General features: G+C 51.6%; 1 protein-coding gene and 1 long non-coding RNA gene across 6 annotated transcripts in view; both read left to right on the top strand.

Moving 5' to 3' along the window:
* LOC100523732 (b(0,+)-type amino acid transporter 1) overlaps positions 1-3,760 on the top strand; it is a 34,324-nt gene extending 30,564 nt beyond the window's left edge. For all 5 annotated transcript variants that reach the window (XM_013996317.3, XM_085019870.1, XM_013996314.3 and 2 more), the window contains 3 exons: positions 101-225; positions 2,461-2,551; positions 2,985-3,760. In XM_013996317.3, the coding sequence (XP_013851771.2) occupies positions 101-225; positions 2,461-2,551; positions 2,985-3,218 (450 nt within the window). In that variant the 3' untranslated portion in view covers positions 3,219-3,760. The remainder of the gene's footprint in view (positions 1-100; positions 226-2,460; positions 2,552-2,984) is intronic.
* LOC146404936 (uncharacterized) overlaps positions 1-21,261 on the top strand; it is a 639,839-nt gene that overhangs the window by 307,763 nt on the left and 310,815 nt on the right. The gene's annotated exons all lie outside the window — the stretch shown is intronic.

Genomic DNA, 21,261 nt, shown 5'->3' with positions numbered 1-21,261 from the left:
AGTGAGTGAGTTTGACAGGGGAAGAGGGTAGGAGCTTCTGGGGACAGACACCCTCTACGGCTATCCTGGGGGCCACCTGACACCAGGCTTTGCTTCCCAGCCCCGGCTTCTGTCCATGGTTCACGTGCGTCGCTTCACACCAGCCCCAGCTCTGATGTTTACCACAGCAGTGGCTTTGGTCCTGGTCACCCCAGGAAGCTTCAACACCATCGTGAACTCCCTGAGGTACGTGAGACTGCCCTCCCAGGCCGAGCATCTCGTGGCCCCCACGTGTCCTCATTCACACACAGGCCCAGATGTATAGTCGCTATGTGCACGTGCAGTTCTAGAAGTCCCCGATGTGTGCACACCCACACACATGTACATATATATATATACTCGTATGTGCAAGCACATTTCTAGAAGCCCTTATGAGTGTGTGAGCATGTGTGTGCGCGGCATACACACAGACACTTCTGGAAGCCCAGGCTCAAGGCTCCCGCACAAGCACACATTTCAGCCATTCTCTCCCAGTTACGTTTCCAAAATTAAACATGGCGCCCTCCTCTCTTGCCTTGTTTCCAAACATTCAATGAAACAAATTTTCACAAAGAGACAGTTAAAAACTTGGGTTGTCTTTTTGTTGTCTTTTTTCTTTTTGGCTGTGCCCATGGCATGCAGAAGTTCCCGGGCTAGGGACCGAACCCTCACCACAGCAGAGACCTGAGCCATAGCAGTGACAGTGCCGGTTCCTTAACTTGTTGAGCCACCAGAGAGCTCTTTTTTTCTTTTTTCTTGTCCCTTTGCTTTGTTCCTTGGACAATGTTAGAGGATATGCAGGCTTTACTCAGGTTAGTTGTAGCCCTTGGCTTGATGTAACTTTTCCATTGTAGTCCGGCCTGCATTCTGGATCTGACCCCACAGAGCTCTATTGAACTCAGGGCAGACTCACAACCACGCCGTGTGGGCACGATCAGTGATCTCCTCAAAGTGGGAAGATGTTCTGACCTCTTCTCTTTCTTTCCCTGGGGCAGGAGTGATGGGCTGTTGTGATATCCCGCTGTAATTTTATTATTATTATTTGTCTTTTTAGGGCTGCACCTGCGGCATATGGAAGTTCTCAGGCCAAGGGTCGAAGCAGAACTGCAGCTGCTGGCCTACACCACAGCCACAGCTACACGAGATCTGAGCTGCATCTTTGACCTATGCTGCCGCTTACTGCAACGCTGGATCCTTAACCCTCTGAGCGAGGCCAGGGGTGGAACCTGCATCCTCATGGACACTAGTCAGGTTCCTAACCCACTGAGCCACAGCAGGAACTCCCCAGCTGTAATTTTATAAGTTCACTCAATGGGCACCTCTTTAACCCACCAGGCAGGCACAATGTCTGGAGCAGATTCTCAGAGTAATTTTTCAAGTGTCACATGTTCTTTTCCCTTGTTGTTTTACGTGTAATTAATCCTTTGGAATGGGATCTGCAGTGCTCGCTGTACCCTTCTGCAGAACATTAAGTAACAGACGTGTTTTTTCTTTTTATCTTTTTCCCATGAGAAAGAATTAAATCAAATTCAGGGGCTTATGGGGGTTTCAGCCTGAGATAGGGGAGCCTGGCTGAGAACGTCCCCAGACAGAAAGAGGACAAGGATGCTAGGACGAGTCCTCTCAGCCAGGACCCCCTACCTCCGGGTCTGGACCACCTCAGGAGATGGCCTCCAAGGTTAGATGGAGTCTTGGCCAGCCCCCCCTCAGCCACTGGGGGCAGAGGCCAGGGGTACGTCTGGGTGCCCTGCCGCCAGTTCTAAGGTGGGGAGAGTCTGTGAGGAGTATGCTGGAGCCGAGGGGAGCACCGCCTTTCCTGAGATTCCCCCAGACTCTTTTTTTTTTTTGTCTTTTTCTTGAGCCGCTCCCGTGGCGTATGGAAGTTCCCAGGCTAGGGGTCTAATTGGAGCTGTAGCCGCCGGCCTATACCAGAGCCACAGAAACATGGAATCCGAGCCACATCTGCGACCCACACCACGCTCACAGCAATGCCGGATCCTTCACCCACTGAGCAAGGCCAGGGATCGAACCCGCAACCTCATGGTTCCTAGTCGGATTCGTTAACCACTGCGCCACGACGGGAACTCCCCCCAGACTCTTTCTTTGTGAAACACAGATGCTCCTCCTTGCCTTTGAAACTTGTCCTTCTCTGTTCTGCCCGGCGCAGGCAGCGAGGCCTGGGCATGTGTGTGTGCCACTTCACACCTGAAGACCACGCAGGAAGGGATAGCCCAACGTGGACCCCTCTGGGGCATCCTTGTCCTTGGTGCCCAGCCTTGACTCTTTCTTTCTTTTGTCTGCATGGATAAGGGGTGCAGGGGGTGGCTGAAAGGCCCCCGATGTGCTTGCTGCTCTGCCCAGGTTTGCGCCTAGGAGGCCAGCCGCTCTTGCTGGCCCACCTGTGCCAGGGCCCATAGCGAGTGGCTCATGTTTGGCTTTCAGCTTCCTTGGCTGGCTCACCTATGGGACCACCATTAGCTGTCTCCTGTACTTGCGGATGAAGAAGAAGAAGAATCTTCCCCGACCTTACAAGGTAGCCTTTGGGAGAAAACGAGGGCCTTTTTCAATCCAGGCTGTTCCATGAGGCAGATCGTTGGACCACAGGGCCCTGGAGGAGGAACATAAAATGTTGCCACTGTCTTACTGGGGAGAGAATTTCTGTACGTCCTGGGGGGTGAGGGATGGATGGATCACGAGGTGTGGACTCTGCTTGTTGGGGACGTGGTTTTCCCCTGGAGGACATTGAGGGAGAACATGGGAGAATGAGCACACACAGGGGATTCCCATAACCTAGAGAGAGTCAGGCTGGGTCCCCAACACCTCTGCTCCCTGGAGGGCTCCCTGGAACCCAGCAGGTGGCTCCCCTGGCCTGGCCAGGTGTCCTGCAGGGACTGGGAGCGAGGACCCATATACCGCCTCCCACGGCCGTCTTCGTCATCCAGGTCTTGTCTCCGTGTCCCCTGCAGGTCCCCATCATCATCCCTGCCATCATGCTCCTTGCCTCTCTCTACCTGGTGTTGGCACCCACCCTCGACCATCCCCAGATGGAGTTCCTGTACCTCTTTCTGTTCCTGCTCAGTGGCCTCCCGGTCTATTTCCTGTTCGTCTACTTCCGGTGCCAGCCCAGGTGTTTGCAGGTGGCCACCCTGCATCTCCAGCTGCTCCTGGAAGTTGCGCCAACCACTAAAAATGCCGACTGAAGGACTGGACAGGGCCTCACTGCCCTCTGCTGTAGAGCCCTCTGTCCTCACACAAGTGGCCTTGCCAGCTTCTCTGCAGGTTGACTGTACTTAATTCTAATATGTTCCTAAAGTGCTATGACACAGCTGTGGCGGAGTTTGGGGTTTTCTATCCGGGACCGCGTCCTCTCCTTCTCTAAGAGCTGCTCCTCAACACAGGTGGACCTCACAGCCACACTGATATTACATGGCAGTCTCTCTAGGGCATAGCTATCTGATATTCCAGGCAGGCAGCTTGGAATACTTTCCCTTCTTTTGAGATTTTGGGATTAGAATTCCAGTGGTTGCTTGAGTTGAGGAATCGCAAATCTTGGGATCTCTGTGGAGCCATCTTCATTACGTGAATAGAGAAATAGAGAAAGAAATGAAGAAAATATGCGGTGAGATGTGTTGAGAAATTATGCAGTCCCCAAGAGTTGAGGGAAAAACCTGAGAGTCCTTCCTGCTTTTTTATAGTCTGGGACACACTGATACCTTATAATAAAGTTCCACCTTTGGCTCAAGTGGGTTTGGATGGATTCTTATTTCTTGCAACTAGGAAAGCTTTGATTCTGACAAACTTTATTTAGAAGACATGATCCTTTAGTCAATGTTGAAAGCTGCCAACTGGCTTGAACAGGAAAAGAAGCAAGAGACATACTCCTGGGAAGGAGCGGTTTTCTTGGCTTTGGGTAAAAGGGAGGACGGTCAAGTTTCTCGAAGAAAGGAAGAAAAGTTAGAACGGGTCCCAGCAGGCTTGTGTGGTTACAGGACTAAGTGGGGGCAAGGGAGCAGAGGTGTCTGGCGGCCCAGGTGGGAATGAGCAATCGGAAAGAATTACTGCAGTGCCTGGAAAGCCTGAGAGGCAGTTCCTGAGAACATCAGGAGAGGTGACGCCAAAGACAGGTAACGCTTGAAGCTGGACCTAGACTGCCGCACATGGAGGGAGCATAAAGCCCTGGGGAGCCATTAAAGTAGCTACATAAATTGAAGAAGAACATAGCATTTTGTAAGCCATCGCTGAAAAGATGCCATTAAAAAGACATCTTTTGAAAAATGGGAAAAAAAGTTTAGATTTGTATACCTATGCTTTTCATTTTAGAACCAAAAATTTTTAAAGATGGAAAATTACATCATATAATATATATTAATAAAAGGTCATAATTTTATTGCTTTAGCCCAAAGCCTTCCTAGGTCCTTCAGGAAAAAAGGTCAGAACCAAAGCTATCTTGAAAGCATAAATTTATTAATAAAGACTTTGCTTTGGTGGTTGAAATTGATTTCTGGCTGGTGACTAAGGTGCCTGCTAGCCATTGTATAAAACTAAAACATGAAGAATAAAAAAAAAAAAAAGACTTCGCTTGCTTGCAAAAAAAAACAAAAACAAAAACAAAAAAAAACAAAGAAAGCATAAATTTAAAAAAGATGAATTTCTGGGAGTTCCCATTGTGGCTCAGTGGAAACATACCCGACTAGTATCCATGAGGATGCGAATTCGGTCCCTGGCCCCACTCAGTGGGTTAAGGATCCGGCATTGCTGTGACAGTGACATAGCACGACAGCTGCAGCTCCGATTTGACCCCTAGACTGGGAACTTCCGTATGTCACAGGTGCAGGCCTAAAAAGGAAAAAAATAGTAAAAGAAAACCCCAAAAAGATGGATTTCTGAATGTAAGAGTAACGGGCATCTTTAGAGCAAGGGTCCCGTTAGCGGTGACCTGATTGGCATGCCATCAACACCAGGTGATTTGGTCAGAGATGGAAAGGCAGAGAAACTCTTAGATGGTGAGGCAAGCCCCAGGTAGAAAGGCCGTCCCTTGGCAGAGAAGGGTGCTCGACCTCCTCCTCACTCCTCTCCAGGTGCAGCCTGTCCCGGGCCCTCCCCTGGGCCCTGGGCACGGGGCGAGGGCCAGAGCGGGTGAGGCTGGGGGAACCTGAGCTCCTGCCTCTGCACGCTGACCCCGCTCCAGGAGCCCCATCTCTGTCTGCGATTCATTGATCCTGGCGCCGCTCCCGGCTGTTCATCATCGCAGCCCAGAGAGGGGCCTCTTGGGGGTGAGCCTCAGACCCGGAGAGATTCCACCCGTCTCTATGGCAACCAGTCCCTTCCAAAGACCCCATCAGCTGCTTCACGCTCCAACGTGGGAACGGCCCCCTGGCTGGCCGGCTCGGGGAGTGCAGTGGGGCCCGACGGGGCGGCCGGGGTGGGGGGTGCGTGCGGGTCAATGGAGGGAAAGACTGGGGGCACTGTGGTTCAGGGGAAGGGGGCCCCCGAGTGAGGCGTCTGGGCTTGAGTTAAACTGGGGCGGGGGGAGTGGTGCTTTGGAAGTGGACGCTGGCTCCTTGTGCTGTGAGGAAAGAGGAGGAGAGCTTCGGGGGAGGGACCCGGGTGGTAGCTGTGGGTGTGAGGGGCGTGGAGGGACCTGGGACAGACAGCAAGGAGGCCTGGCCTGTCTTCTAGGCTGTGCCTGAGGAGAAGGACTCGGGGTTTGCACTTGGGAGACTTGGTGAGCGGGTTATGGTTCACGGAGATAGGGAAGGGGAAGGACTGGCAGGTTTGGAGGAAAGGGAGGCATTTTACTTTGCTCAGTTTGAAGAGAGTTAGGGGTTTCGTGTAACCAAGTCAAGACTGGATGCAAGGTATTTAGGACTAAATGTAGAAATGGAAGCCGTGGGAGTGAATAGAGCTTTGAAGACGGAAGTTTTCGATGCCACAAACCACCTCATAGAAATCGAACAGGCCTGGAGTTCCCATGGTGGCTCAGCAAGCGGTAATGAACTGGACTAGCATCCATGAGGACGCGGGTTTGATCCTAGGCCTTGTCCAGTGGGTTAAGGATCCGGTGCGGCTGTGAGCTGTGGTGTAGGTTCCAGACATGGCTCAGATCCCAAGTTGCTGTGGCTGTGGTGTAGGCCGGTGGCTACGGCTCCAATTAGACCCCTAGCCTGGGAACTTCCATATGCCACAGGTGTGGCCCTAAAAGACAAACAAAAGGCCCCCCTCCCAAAAAAAAAAAACCAAAAAACAAACGAAAAGAAATCTACTGGCCTGTTGTAAAAGTACCCCCAGCATCTATGGCAGGTTTTCCCCTTAAAATGGGGAGTAGGGTATGGTCTTGGTCCATGCTGGCTGCAAGCTACTCAGAGGATAGCCAGCTCCCTTGTTGCTTGGGGGTGCAGTCACCGCCCCCATTCTTAGGGCAGTTCCCTTCCCTAACTTGCCACACTCAGAGTCTTGCCCCTGGGTCTGGCCTCGGGGATGTCTGAACAAACCACCAGTTCTTGGAAGGCAGGGGGGATGTTTACCCCAACACCTCATTTCCTTGGTACTGTAGCTCCCCCAGGCCAGGCCCTCCTGCTGGGGCCCCCTCCTGGGGCCTGGAGTCTTGTTTCTGACCTGTCCCAGCTGGGGGTGGCGGCGGGGGGGGGGGGGGGCGGGTGCTGGCTCCTGCTCCCAGCTGCCCTTTCTGGTACCAAGTGCCATATAGGAGGGCCCTCTGCACACCTGACCTTGCTGTTGTCACCTGGGGTGGGGCTTTCGGAGGCTACCTGCCCACGGCTTTCCCTACCAGTCTCTGCACATCCTCTTGGCTCCTGTTCCCTGTCCATCACTGCAGCCACTGAGGCTGAAGAGAGAGGGAGGCTTTACCTGCTGCCCTCAGGCCCATGGGCTTGGATGGGGGGAGATGCTGGCAGGACAGCGAGGGAGTCCCTTCTCGCCTCCTAGAGGCCAGTCTGCTTCTGGCGCCACCTATTGGCAGACCCCATGGAGGAGTCCTGAGACAGGGCTGTGGAAATGGCAGGCCTCCCTCCGCAAGCCAGCTTTCTAGAACACCCTCGCTTTGTATGTCTGCCTCCCTTACATGGCTGTGAGCTTCTGAAGGAGAGAGACTTTGCCTGTCAGTTTGTAGAATTCTCAGGGAGTCCTTGGTGAACCGTAGTTGCTGAGGTTGGGAGGGCTCTCTGGTAAAAAGCTGAGGAGAAAGTGAGGCGTGATGGTTTATTGCTGGCTGGCCCCCAGGCGGGGGTTCCTAGGCACTGCCAGGATAGTAATGAGCAGCACAGAGAGGGTTAGCAACTCGCCTGATGTCACACAGATAGAAAGTGGTAGAACCAGAATTTGGATTCAGGCAGTCTGAGTTCCAGGGCCTGTGCCTCTGTTGTTTTGCCCAAGGATAATGGGAATTAGAAACATGGCCAACTTATGTTGCTGATGCCAATCATCATAAAAATAAAATAATATTAATAATACTATTGATAAAACATGGCCTTCATAGTAGATACCTTTCCATCACTTTCCTCTTTTCTCAGGAATAATACTTCTTTTCTTTTGGGGAACCAAGGTGCCCAGATCTCTAAATACATTGTTCTAGAAAAGGATGCTAAGCAGCGTACTCTGTGCTCTGTGTGGACACGTGACCCACAGGTGGGACCAGTGAGAGCCCTCCTGGCATTTTTCACTTTGGCACTAATAGAGGAGGAAGCACCTCTTGACAGGTGAAGCTGGGAAATGGCCCAGACTCGTGGGAGAAGCCAGCCTTACAGAGAAAGAAGCAGATTCACCGAGAGAAGCAGGGAGGAGGGAGGAGGAGAGCCCCTCCTTCCCTGACCTGCTCCTGGCGCTCTGAGCCCGCAAACTCTCTTGTCTCTTGTCTCACTGGTTTATGTCTGGTTTTCTCTCCCCCCTCCCTCCCTTCTTCTTTCCTTCCTTCCATCCTTCCTTCATTTCCTTTTTGTAGCTGCACCCGGGGCATATGGAGCTTCCCGGGTTGGGGTCAAATCAGAGCTGCAGCTGGCAGCCTACACCACAGCCACAGCAATGCCAGATCCGAGCCACATCTGTGTCCACAGCTCGCGGCAACACAGGATTCTTCCTCTTCTTATTTTTTTGCTTTTTAGGGCCACATCCGAGGCATGTGGAGGTTCCCAGCCTAGGGGTCTAATCGGAGCTGCAGCTGCTGGCCACAATCACAGCCACAGCCACTCCAGATCAGAGCCAAGTCTGCGACCTACACCACAGCTCATGGCAATGCTGGATCCTTAACCCGCTAAGCAAGGCCAGGGATCGAACCTGCAACCTCATGGTTCCTAGTCGGATTTGTTTCCTCTGCACCAAGACGGGAACGCCCAACACTGGATTCTTAACCCACCGAGCAAGGCCAGGGATCAGACCCGCATCCTTGCAGACACTATGTCGGGTTCTTAACCCACTGAGCCTCAGGGGGAACTCCCTATGTCTGGTTTTCTCACACTTGTGACTAAAAGAGCCCTAACTCATAGCATTTTATAGATTATGAAATTTGCCCGCAGGTAGTTGAGGCGGCAGGCAGGGTTTTTTTCACAAGGGAATCAGATTGGAGCAGCTAAGTTGTGCCAAGCAATGCCAAGCAGCAAGAGATGGACAGGGTCGGCAATCTTCAGCCTGTGCTCCCAGGGGGGAGGGGGTGGCGTGGAGGGTGTCTGGGCCTACACCCCTCCTCAGCTCCAGTGTCCCCAGACTCTGACCTGGCCTTTGTCGCCACTCTTTCTTCTAGTTGCTTGACAGAGGCCTGTGGGGGGCGGGGCTGCAGGGCAGCTGACCACAGACTCAAGCACCCTGTCCTTCCCATGACCCTGGAGCTCACAGGGCTGCAGAGGACAGAGGTGCCAACGTGCAGCAAAGCAGCTGCAACACGGCCAGCAAACTGAGCACCCAGGGCTGGGGTGTCCGCCCACCCAGCACCTGGCCCTCTCCTTGACTCCGGACCCCTGCGCAGCCTGGGGTGAAGCTCTTCCTCTGGCCAGAGTTCTCTCTGGTCCCCGCCCGAGCACAGACACAGGGTGCAGGGGCCTCCTCTGGTCTGGGAGCTACAAAACCCCGGGCACCTCTGGGTCAGGAGTTTGGTGATCCAGCTTGGGAGTGGCCAGCTTGGAGTGGCCGAAGCCAGCACCAGAGACTATTCTGAATCCTGGTTTAGAATCTTCTTAACCCTGACAGCAAGAGCAGTCAGCCTGTGGCGAGAGGGCACTTCCTGTTTACTGCTGGTGTCAGGGCTGGTCTGAGAGGGACAGAGCCTTCTGTGGTTAATGTGAGCTGTGCCTCCCCCCCGCCCTGCCCCAGGCTGACTCATTTCCCCCATCCAACCCCTTCCCCTTTCCCCAGCCCTGAGACCAGGGTTGGAGGCTGGGCTCCCTCCAGCCCAGGGGAACAGGTCTGCTCCTCTCTGGTGGCCTGGGCCCGACTGCTTTTATGCCAGTGGCAGCAGTGGGCTGCCCTGTCTCTGCAGCCCACCTGACACCTTCTCACGCTCCTGTGACTTTGGTGGTGGCATCCCGTTTCACAAAGAAACTAGGGCCACCAAATTTAGCAAAAAATGAAATACAATAAAAAAGAGGATGCCTGGTGAAATTTGAATTTCAGATAGACAACAAATACTCAGGCCCAGGGAGGGAGTAGTCTGCTAGCAGGCCCAGCTAGGTCACCACTGTGACTCCTGCCCCAGGGTCACAGGTGCTCCCTTCTAGGCTGTGAAGATGCTGCTGGAAGGGGGGGATAATGGTCTAACCTGGCACAAAAGGAAGCAGATACTCTGAAGCAGTGGTTTCAAAACCATGTCATGGATCAGCAACACTCACATCTGTGTTGGTTAGTTTCCTCTGCCAACTTGACTGTGTCACGGGGTACCCAGACATTTGTTCAAACATTATTCTGGGTGTGTCTGGGAGGCTGTTTCTGGACGAGATCAATATTTGGATCCTTAGGCTGAAGGAAGCCGACTGCCCTCCCCAGTGCGGGTGGGCCTCATCTAATCAGTTGAAGGCCCGACTAGAACCAAAGGTCCGACTCTTGGCAAACAGAAGAAACTCCTCCTGCCTGACTGCTTTGGACCTGGCACATCTACTTTTCCCACCTTCAGGCTCAAATGGAAAAATGTTGGCTCTTCCTGGGCATCAGACCTGCTGCCTGCACCCTCGAGTCACATCATCACTTTCCTAGATCTCCAGCTTGGATCGTCAGCTTGCCAGCTGCAAATCTTTGCACTTGGCCTCCATAATCATGTGATCTGACTCCATCTCTATCCCTACCTCTACCTGTATATCTATATCTATATCTATACCTGTCTGTCTATTCCATTCAGACCCTCAACAGATCAGATGATGCCACATTAGCAAGGGTGATCTCCTTAATGCAGTCTACTGATTCAGATGTTAATCTCTTTCAGAAATACCTCCCCCCAACACATATAGAAGTAATATTTTACTAGCTATCTGGGCATCCATCCCTTAGCCCAGTCAAGTGACACATGAAATTAACTCTCAGAGGCGCCCACTGTCGGGCTCCACGCCTCTCTACTCCACCTGCACTGTTTCTTTTTTTTTTTTTTTTTTGTCTTTTTGCTATTTTTTTTGGCCACTCCCATGGCATATGGAGGTTCCCAGGCTAGGGGTCGAATCGGAGCTGTAGCCACCGGCCTACGCCAGAGCCACAGCAACGCGGGATCCGAGCCGCGTCTGCAACCTACACCACAGCTCACGGCAACGCCGGATCGTTAACCCACTGAGCAGGGGCAGGGATCGAACCCGCAACCTCATGGTTCCTAGTCAGATTTGTTAACCACTGCGCCACAACAGGAACTCCTTTTTTTTTGTCTTTTTGCTATTTTTTTTGGGCCACTCCTATGGCATATGCAGGTTCCCAGGCTAGGGGTCTAATCGGAGCTGTGCACTGTTTCTAAAAGATGCTCTCACCTAGTCTCAGGCACCTGGGGAGTATCTTCTTTGGTTCCATCTCATGCCGTGGAGTGTTGATGAACGCGTCTCTTCACCTCTGTGTGCCTCAGTTTCCCCATCTGTGAGACAAGGGGGTTGAGTTTTGCTGCACAGGGAGTTGTAAGGGTTTAGCGAGCTTCTGAGGTCTGAGTTACTGGGGTTTGGGGAGTTGTTAAAATTTATGGGTTCACCCCCTCCGGTGGCTACTTACATCCGGGCACCATGTGTACCCAGGTGGGGGGGGCGTGGGGGTGGGAAAGGCTGGCTGGGCTGGGCCAGGCCCGTCCACTGGATGCTGTGAAAGGGCTCTGTGGGCTGCAGCCACAAGCTCCTCCTGCCACTTGGGCCATATGGTCCAGTAGGCACTGTGGTGGTGGGAAAAGATGCTTTAGAGTTATTGGCCAGTCCCAGGGGGAGAATCACAAAGCAAAACCTTGCAGTTCTGGAGCGAAGCCATGTCCTCTGTGGTTGAGACCTAAATGCCTTTTGAAAAACACTTCTGGAATGCTTCTGGGCCCTAGAACAGAACTTTGGAGCACAGGACATCAAGTGACCAGGCGGCTAGAGCTACTCATCATGAGCTGAGTCCTGTCAGAACTGCCAAATCATAAGATTGAACAGGCTGGCAGCCATCCTCAGTGACAGGGGAGGGGGCGCCTCTGAGCCTGAGCAGGACCAGAGGGCACAGCAGGCAGGTGGCCCAGGCCCCCACTGCAATTGCACAGTGCCCCCCCTCGGCTCCTGCCCACGGCTGAAGGGAAGACCTTAAAAGACCAGCCGAAGGAAGAGAAAAAAGGCCCAGCTTGCTTTCTGCGGAGATTCGCTTGGTTATGTGGGCATTTGCTGCAAGTGGGTAGCAGCCACTCTACAGACTCTAAACAACATAGGTTAGAGCATCATGGATGTTGCTTTTCATTCTTTCATTTCCTCCTTTATACTTAATGTCATCCATTCATTCTCTCTTTCATGAAGCACCCGGTCCCTCCTGGTCCTCCAGGAGGACCTGTGACTTTTATTCCAGTGTCTCCAGCACATCTCCAGCTCTCACCTTTACGTGAGGCCCTTTCCAGCAGTGTTTAAAAATGCTCATCTCTTGGCGTTCCCGTCGTGGCTCAGTGATTAGCGAACCCACCTAGCACCCATGAGAACTCGGGTTCAATCCCTGGCCTCGCTCAGCAGGTTAAGGGTCTGGTGTTTCCGTGAGCTGTGATGGATGTTGCAGACACAGCTCTGACCCCGAGTCGCTGTGGCTGTGGCGCAGGCTGGCGGCTACAGCTCCGATTGGACCCCTAGCCTGGGAACCTCCATATACCACGGGTTGGGCCCTAAAAGACAAAAAGACAAACCAAAAAAAAGCCCATCTCTTTCATCTTATAAGAAAAACAAAACTTAAACTTTCTTGAAAGAAAGAGCAAACTGAGCTGAAGAAACAAAACGTCCCCCCACTTCCCCCCCACTTCCCTCTCTGTCTATTGCCCATGTTTCTTCTCCTCTTTCTGGCTGGCCTCCCTGAAAGATCAGATATCTGTGGGTCTCAGTTTCTTGCCTCCCTGGCACTCCTTGACCGTCTCCTCCAGGCAGGCCTCCATCTCTGCTGTGCTCTCTCAATGGCCCGTATCTCTGGCATGCCCCCCCCTTCTCTCCATCCCCGCGGCCACCTGCCTCACCTCCTTCTCAGGTCTCTGTGATCAGCTCCTAACCTAACTTCTAGTAACAGCTTTCATTCCTTGGGTCTATCTCCCTGCCCCCAACAAACAGGACGATCTTTTGAGAACATAAACCTCAGTACTTCATATGCTGGATTTGTCTGTGAGGGCCACCATGTAAAAATACTACAACCTGGGGGGCTTGAGCAACGGAAACTGATTTTTTCACAGTCCCGAAGGCCGCAAGTCCAAGATCAATGTGTTGGCAAGTTCAGTTTCTGGTGAGGATTTTCTCCTTGACTTGGAGACGCTGCCATCTTGCTGCGTGTCCCCACCTGGCCTTTCCTTATTCCTGCCTCGCTGTCCCCTGGTGTCTCTTCGTCTTATCCAAGAACACCAATCCTGTTGGATTAGGGCCCCACCCACAATGACCGCATTTGCCCGTAAGTATCTACTTAAAGGCCCTATTTCCAACTGCAGTCACATGGCTGGGGAGGTGGGGGCCACTTAGGGCTTCAACATATGAATTGACAGGGGACAATATTCAGTCAAGAACTGATGGAAATCCTGTCTATGGTCCTCAAGGCCCCGCATGACCCGGCTCTCGCCTGCTCTCCTGCCTCCCGTGGTCAGCTGTCCCCTGCCTTCTGTGTATTTCTCAGTTCCTCAAACATGCAGCCTCCTTCCCTTTCTAGGACTTTTGTACACGCTGTTCCTCCTGCTTGAACTATTCTTTTAGCCCCCCCTGCCCCACTCCCTTAGCCTGTTTGATGCCTATGTCTTCCTCAAAAATTAGCTCACATGCATTCCTCAAGGAAGTTTCCTGTGACTCCAAGACTAGGTCAGGGTCCCCCCCTTAAGTTTCTTCTTCTTCTTCTTCTTCTTCTTCTTTTTTTTTTTTTTGTATTTTTAGGGCCCTACCCGTGACATATGGAGGTTCCCAGGCTAGGGGTCCAATTGGAGCTGTAGCCGGTGGCCTACATCACAGCTCTAGCCACACCAGATTTGAGCTGCATCTGAGGCCTGCCCCAGAGCTCGTGGCAATGCCGGATCCTTCACCTACTGAGCAAGGGCAGGGATCGAACCTGCGTCTTCATGGTTACTAGTCGGATTCGTTTCTGCTGAGCCACGACAGGAACTCCCTGCATTTCTTCTTTGTGTGTCTTACTTCTCCTGTGGCACTTAATACCACCGTAATTAAGTTGTGATATATAATTAACTGTTTCGTGCCTGTCTCCTTTCCATAGGTTGAAAGCTCCAAAATGGTGAGGACTATATATCTGTTCCATTCACTGCTGTAGCCCCCGCACCTAGCACAATGCACTGTACACACTGGGACCTTAAAAACCAGTTATTCAAATAATTAATTTACAAAAGTTGACGTGGATTCTTCATTGATTTTCAGGGGAAGAGAAGTGTCAGAAACCACCAATATTTAAAGAACTCTACTCCTCAGTGAACCTTTTTCTAGTCAAGAAAGCCAGGGAGGTAAGAATTATATAATCCTGACCTATTTTGGAAATGACACAGAAGACTCCAGCTAAAATCTCAATGTTCAGTTTCCATCTTGGTGCAGATTTGCTCAATCCCGGAAGACTGTTTTCAAAGATGACTGAAGCAATTTGTCCCGAGGTCTTTTGCAACCTCCTATGACTCTGTGCTATTTCTTCCAACAAGAGAGGGTCAGCCAATCCCCACCTTGACTCTGGACAGGCCCTCTGACTTGCTCTGGCCAGTAGAATTTGGCAGAAGTGATGCTGGGTGAGTTTTTAGGTCCCACTCACGAGTGTCCTTACAGCATCTGCCTCTGCCCCCTTGGAAAGCTGCCCAGGACCACCATGCAGAGAAGCTGGGTTAGCCTCTTGAAAGGTGACAGAGCAAGTGGAGGGGAAGCAAGGCCACGCAGCCAATAGCCAGCACCAACTTCCAGATGTGCAAGCAAGGCCCTCCGGGACCTCCCTGCCCGGCTCACCTTCCAGATGAAATTAACTGCGTGAACGAGCCCGGGAGAAGCCAACGGAGGAACCCACAGATTCGGAAGAATAATACATCTTTGCTGGGGAGTTTATGAGCCATAAATGGCTAAATGGCATGTCAGCCTTCCTGACTTCCACCCAATAATCCTATTTCCCCTTCTCTAAACAGCTGTGCCCTCTCTCCTGACTCTCACTGTCACACTCAGTATGAATCATCCGAATGCGGCAGAATGTCAATATCTCCAGCTGTACATCCGAAAGAGAAAACAGACAAACGATTTGCAGTGGGGTCTGTATATGTGACTTCTGCTGAGTCTGGGCGGGGAGGGCATGGTCAGGGACCATATTCTTGGAAAGGTGGCCGCCTTCATGCACCTGAGGCTCCCAAGGTAGAAGCTGGAGGCAGAGCTGTGCACATCCCACGTGCCCTTGGCTGGCAGCCCTCCCACTATCTGGGGAAAAGCCAAAAAACGTAAAGAGGTGGATGGCCGGCTTAGTGTTATTTTATGACAATAGAGCTTTAAGTCAGGGAGACTTTCGGAGGGAAAGGGAAGCGGTTGCCCCCAGGGAGTCCTGCTTTCCCAGCGTGAGCTCCAGAAACAAGACTGTTGGGAGAGTGAAGGATTTGGGCAGCACTGCACCAGCCTGTGCTCTGCCAGGCCCCTCAGCAGCCAGGGCAGCCTCTGTCTTTGAAGCCAGACACTGCCTGGTTAGAGAAGCTCACCAGCTGCTGGAAGGGAGTGGGTGACTCACTGAGAAGGGAAAAGGGGATGAGGGGACAACTTGGGAAAGACACTTCAAGGGGGAGAGTGGACAAAAAGGTATTCACGGCGCAAGAGTTCGAAGTCACTTCTCTGTGTGACCTGGGCAGTGGGAGGACCCTCTGCTAGGGGAGCCGGGAGCAGCACCTGCTGCTCTGAGCCTGTGTGGGAGGTGGTGGCTGCCCCCAGCACAGAGGGCTTACCAGTTGGTTTCAACATTTACTGGTAGTCTGACCCTAGCCAGTTATTTAAACTCTCTAATCTCCGGGTCCTTATCTGAGTGGTGCAGCTAATAATAGTACGATACAAACAAGACTGGACTGGCTCACTTCTAGCTCAGTTCTGGGCTGCCTCTGGAAGATACACAATTCCAGCTCAAAAAAAATCTTGAAAAGAATTGTAAATATGTACCTAAATCTCCCGAAGGGATGGCAAAGGGAGCTGGAGGAGTGCAAAATGCACAAGAAAAAGTCCCCAAACATCCTCTTGAACCAGCAAATTCCCCAGAGCCCTGTCCCCCAACCTCTCTTCTCTCCATCTTCTGTCACCCCACTTCTCTCTGGACCTCTTCTCTGCCCTTCCTTCTGGACAAGTTGTTTTCTTCTGGGAGAAGCTCTAGGTCCTTCTAAAATGTAAATCAACTTCTCCTTTCCATTTTCCACTTGACTAACGATCACAAGAAAGAGACATCGGTCGAGCAGGCAAACCCAGAATCGTGCTGGGAAGGGAGGTGGTGGCTGGATAAGGCTCTCAGTATCTGACGCTTTTGCCCCATCACAGTGGCACCTTGTTGTGGCCTGTTGTGAGAATTGCATGAGATAATGCATGTTGAGTAATTTCTAAGAACTAGCATGTAAATTCCCACTGGTTACTTATTCCTCTTATAATCTGTTATTGGTATTATTATTTCTAAGGACTTATTTGCCTTGAATTCCAAGAACGTCAGTCAAGAGTTTAAAAAATCCAGTTGCGGTCAAGAGGTTGTGGATGTTTCTCCTTTTGGGATGTGTCACCATCTGCCCTCTCCTACCTGTGACCAGGGACATTGGATGCAGTTGGTCCATGGGCTTGTGAGGGGCCTGTTGGACCACCCTCTCCCGATTCTGGGAAGCCCACCGGGGGGCCCACCTTGCCTCGCGCACTGCCGGGATGCTGGGTGCTCTGAATTCTGTGCTCTACGGACTTTTGCGAGCAGTTCAGCCTCCATTCAACCTGGACATCTTGGTGGCAGCACCTTTGCAGAGAAGCCTCATCCTGCAGGCATCTGACTGGCCCGCCCACAGAACCAGCAGGTCTGACGACCACCCTGGAACAGTGTCCCGACCTCCGGGAGTGTCCCTTAAGAAGGGATCAGGCAAACCACTGTGGGCTGAGAGGCTGGCTCCCAGGAAGGCAGGCAGGGCCTGCAGTGATTACGGGGTTCCAGGGAACAGAATGGCCTGAATATGGGAAAACTTAGGCAGCGAGTAATTTCTAAGAACTGAAGGGCTGTCCTGTGACAAGGGAACAGGGTCCTGGGTCACCTCAGACCCAGCTTCCAGGAGCCATAGGAAGGTGCGCTTCCTCAAGCGGTCTAAGTGTTTCTCTGACTTGTGTGCACACATGTTGCTGGAAGGCGTGGGACAAACAGAGGCTGGACGACCCCTCCCTTCTTGGGAAGGACTGAATGACGGCTGAGAGTTTCCAGGTACTTACCGTGTGCCAGGCCCCATTTGTAACCCTCCCCCCTTTTTATTTTGCTTTTTAGGGCCACACATGGCATATGGAAGTTCCCAGGCTAGGGGTCAAATCGGGGCTGCAGCTGCTGGCCTACGCCAGAGCCACAGTAACGCCAGATTTGAGCCACGTCTGCCACCTACACTGCAGCTCACAGCAACGCTGGGTCCTTAACCCACTGAGCAAGGATCAAACCTGCATCCTCATAGATACTAGCTGAGTTTTTTTTACTGCTGAGCCACTATGGAAACTCCCTCATTAGTAAACAGTTTTGAGTAGCAAAAGTCTTGAAGCCCAGAGGATCCCTCGCAGCTGTAAGGTTCACGTGAGCCGATGGGCCCTGCTGGCACCCAGGAGAGCTGGAGCCCTGTCTGGATTGGGGTGGGAGGGACGAAAGCAGGGAAGAGACTCCAGAGAGTTGACCCTCCCTCCTAGACAGGCACAGAGCCAGCCCTCCCATCCTCGCCTCTTGTAGATGCAGCAGGTGCCCAGCTTAGGGCACACTTCTCCTGGAAGGTGGGTGTGGGAGGCGAGCCGGCCCCAACACACAGACTCAGGTACAGACTCACAGACACACAGGCATAGACAGACACACATACGCAGATAGACACAGACCCAGACATAGGACAATACACATAGACACAGACACATAGATATGACACACACACAGACACACACAGACCCAGGCAGACACACACACACACACACACACACACACACAAACCCAATCCCTGCTGAGCCTCCTAATCTGAAGCCTGCATCTCCACTTCTCCCCTCTTGGGCCGTCCCCCACATGCAGCCGGCATGGCCTTATGAAACAAAACATGTCACTCCCATTTTAAAATCTCCAACGGAGGAGTTCCCGTCATGGCTCAGCGGAAACAAATCTGACGAGCATCCACGAGGACGCAGGTTCCATCCCTGGCCTCGCTCAGTGGGTTAAGGATCTGTCCTTACTGTGAGCTGTGGTATAGGATCGGCATTGTTACAGCTGTGGTGTAGGCCAGCAGCTACACCTCCCATTGGACCTCTAGCCTGGGAACCTCCATATGCCGTGGGTGCGGCCCTAGAAAATAAATAAATAAAATAAATATGAAATCTCCAATGGAATAACATATTTATACAGGCTTTCTATTGCCCATAGTATATACCACTTAATTTCCATACAGAAAGGAGTTACCATAGCAGGTCTGACAGCTTATCCTTAGAAAGGCCTGCTCACCAGGCTGGGGATAGAGATTTTTTTGCGGGGGAGGGTCCCCACCATTTTTTTTTTCAGGGCTCTACCCATAAGGGGTGAATCAGAACTGTACCTTCAGGCCTATGCCACAGCCACAGCAATGCCAGATCTGAGCTACATCAACAACCTACACCACAGCTCACGGCAACACTGGATTCTTAACCCACTGAGCAGGGCCAGGGGTTGAGTCCGCCTCCTCATGGAGACTAGTTGGGTTTGTTACCACTGAGCCACAACAGGAACTCCATAGGTTCTCACCATTAACTGAGAAGAGTGGCTCTCTGTGCCTAAGCTGTCTGTCCAGTCAATATGGTTCATGACGAATACCTGCTTTCCTTCTGGGATTCTAGCCTCTGTGACTAGCCCCTATTTCAGTCAGGGTTCTCTAGAGAAATAGAACCAACATATATTATTCATTTTAAGGAACTGGCTCATGCAGCTATGGAAGCTGGCAAGTTGGAAATCTGGAGGGCAGACTGGAAGCCTGGAAATTCAGAGCTGATATTTCAGTCTTGAGTCCAAGATCACAGGGCAGCAACATCTAGACTGGTATTTGACCAAAGAACTGGGTACCGCAGCCTGGCCCAGTTGACATTAAACATCAACCATCACAGCTCCCAATAAAACTCCTGGGCCGTGAGTCTCTAATGAGCTTATTCTACATGTGCTGTCCCAACTCATTGCTGGGCAGAGTAAGCTTGTCCTGGGAGAGGACTCTGCGTTCTCTCAAGAAGAACAATTTCTCTTGCACCCAGAGTCTCCCAGACTTCACCCCAGGTGCCTTTCCATTTGCTGATATTTGCTGATTTTCCTTTGCATCTTGGTGCTCTAATAGATCACAGCTGTGTGTCTTCTCTTAGCGAGTCGTCGTCTTGAGGATTCCAAACTCATATGATGCTCTGATCTGGGCTTGGCCTCTTCTCCCACACCTGCTTCTCTCTACCCTCGGCCCCTCGTTCCCGCCATATCCATCTATGGAGTGCCTGAATATGCTGTGCTCGTTCATGCCCCAAACACCAGAATGTCCTTCCTTTCCTCTCTTGGCCCGGCTAACTTCTATGCACCCATCAAAAGAGCTTGTTTAGGAGTTCCCTTGTGACACAGCTAGTTAAGGATCTGGCTTTGTTACCACAGTGGCCTGGGTTGCGGCTGTGGTGCGGGTTTGATCCCTGGCCCTCGAACTTCTACATGCTGCAGGCGCAGCCAAAACACACACAAAAAACAAACAAAAGCCCCCAAAACAGCTTGTTTGGTTATCCATTCCTGTGGAACAAACCATCCCAAAACATAGTGGCTTAAGGCAACAGCAATGTATTATTCCTTATGATTCCGTGGGTTGACTCAGGCATTTCTTCTATTTCCTATGGTGTTGGCTAGGGTGTTGGCAAGGAAGGTTCAAATGGCCCCATCCCCATAGTCGGCAGTTGGTGTTGGCCACTGTTTGGTAACTTAGCTGAAGCTGTTGGCCAGGGGCACAATTCTTTTCCATTTGGGCTTCTTTTTTTTTAGGATTGCACTGCAGCATTTGGAAGTTCCCAGGCTAAGTGTTCCTACACCACAACAACGCCAGATCCAAGCCGCGTCTTCAACCTGCACTTCAGCTCATCTCACCGCCAGATCACCGACCCACTGAACGAGGCCAGGGATCAAACCAGGGATCAATTCCCCTTGGGCTTCTTCACATGGCTGATTGAGTTTCCTTAAAGGATGACAGCCCAGTTCCAGGAAGAGGCATTCCAAAAGGGCAAACCCCAGTATACAAGTATTTATCAAGCTGCAGCTTGTGTCATTCTTGCTGATGTCCCATTGGCTTAAGCTAGTCACATGACCACGCTGAGACTCATCCTGGGACGGGCACACATAAGGAGATGAATACTGGGAGGGTGTGGGGCTCACTGAGGGCCATCAAAGTACCAACACACCTCTGAGTTCAAACCTACCCTGGCTCCTCCCCTGTGCCTACGCATTTACAGCACTTACCACTCTAGAATGAAATAGTCCATTAAATTGTTATGACTACTGTACTGTATTGCCACTTATATTTCATGAACTGGAGCACCTCTGAGGGCTGGGACTCTATGCTTTTTCTCCCTGGCACAGAGTACATTTATAGAGTAAGTGATTAAATGAGAGCAACAACTGTTTTTACTTCCTTCAAGTCTGCCGGGCTCAAGCTCTGTCCTTACCCATTTTTTTTTTTTTCCTTTTTAGGGCCAAACTTGCAGCATATGGAAGTTCCCAGGCTAGGGGGTGAATTGAGCTGCAGCTGTGGCAACACCGGATTTGAACCAAATCTGCGACCTACCCGCTAGCTTGCGGCAACACTGGATCCTTAATGCACTGAGGTGGGGGCAGGGATTGAACCCACACCCTCACTGACACTATGTCAGGTTCTTAACCCACTGTGCCACAATGGGAACTTTCCTACCCACCATTTAGACATAGGAAGATCAACAGCTGTGAGACACCAATTACATCAGGTCCTTGAGTTCCTTAGAGCCTGGCAGCTAGACCTATACTGAGGTCCTGGCATACAGGAGGCATCTAACATATTAGTGGAATGACTGAATGAGTGGACTTCTAAGACATATCACTGAGATTTCTGAGCTATAAATGAATTTCTTTCTCTCTTTCTCTCTCTCTCGCTCTTTCTTTCTTTCTTCCTATTTTTAGAGTCACATCCTCAGCATATGGAAGTTCCCAGGCTAGGGGTCGAGTCAGAGCTGCAGCTGCCATCCTATGCCATAGCTGCAGTGAGGCTGGGGATCAAACCCGCATCCTCATGGATACTAGTCAGATTTGTTTCCGCTGTGCCACCAAGGGAACTCCCTCACCTTCTTGCTCAAACATATATTGTGACCAAGCTGAGCAGAAGTCACACAACTCCACTTTTCACAGATGAAACAATTCCATCAGACAGTTGTTGAAAGGAGAGAT

The sequence above is a fragment of the Sus scrofa genome, chromosome 3, assembly GCF_054392235.1.
Source record: "Sus scrofa isolate SSC_HxYL_T2T_F1_AM1 chromosome 3, Sscrofa_HxYL_maternal_Yorkshire_Landrace_v2.0, whole genome shotgun sequence".
NCBI lineage: Eukaryota > Metazoa > Chordata > Mammalia > Artiodactyla > Suidae > Sus > Sus scrofa.
This window is presented reverse-complemented; position numbering and strand designations above follow the sequence as displayed.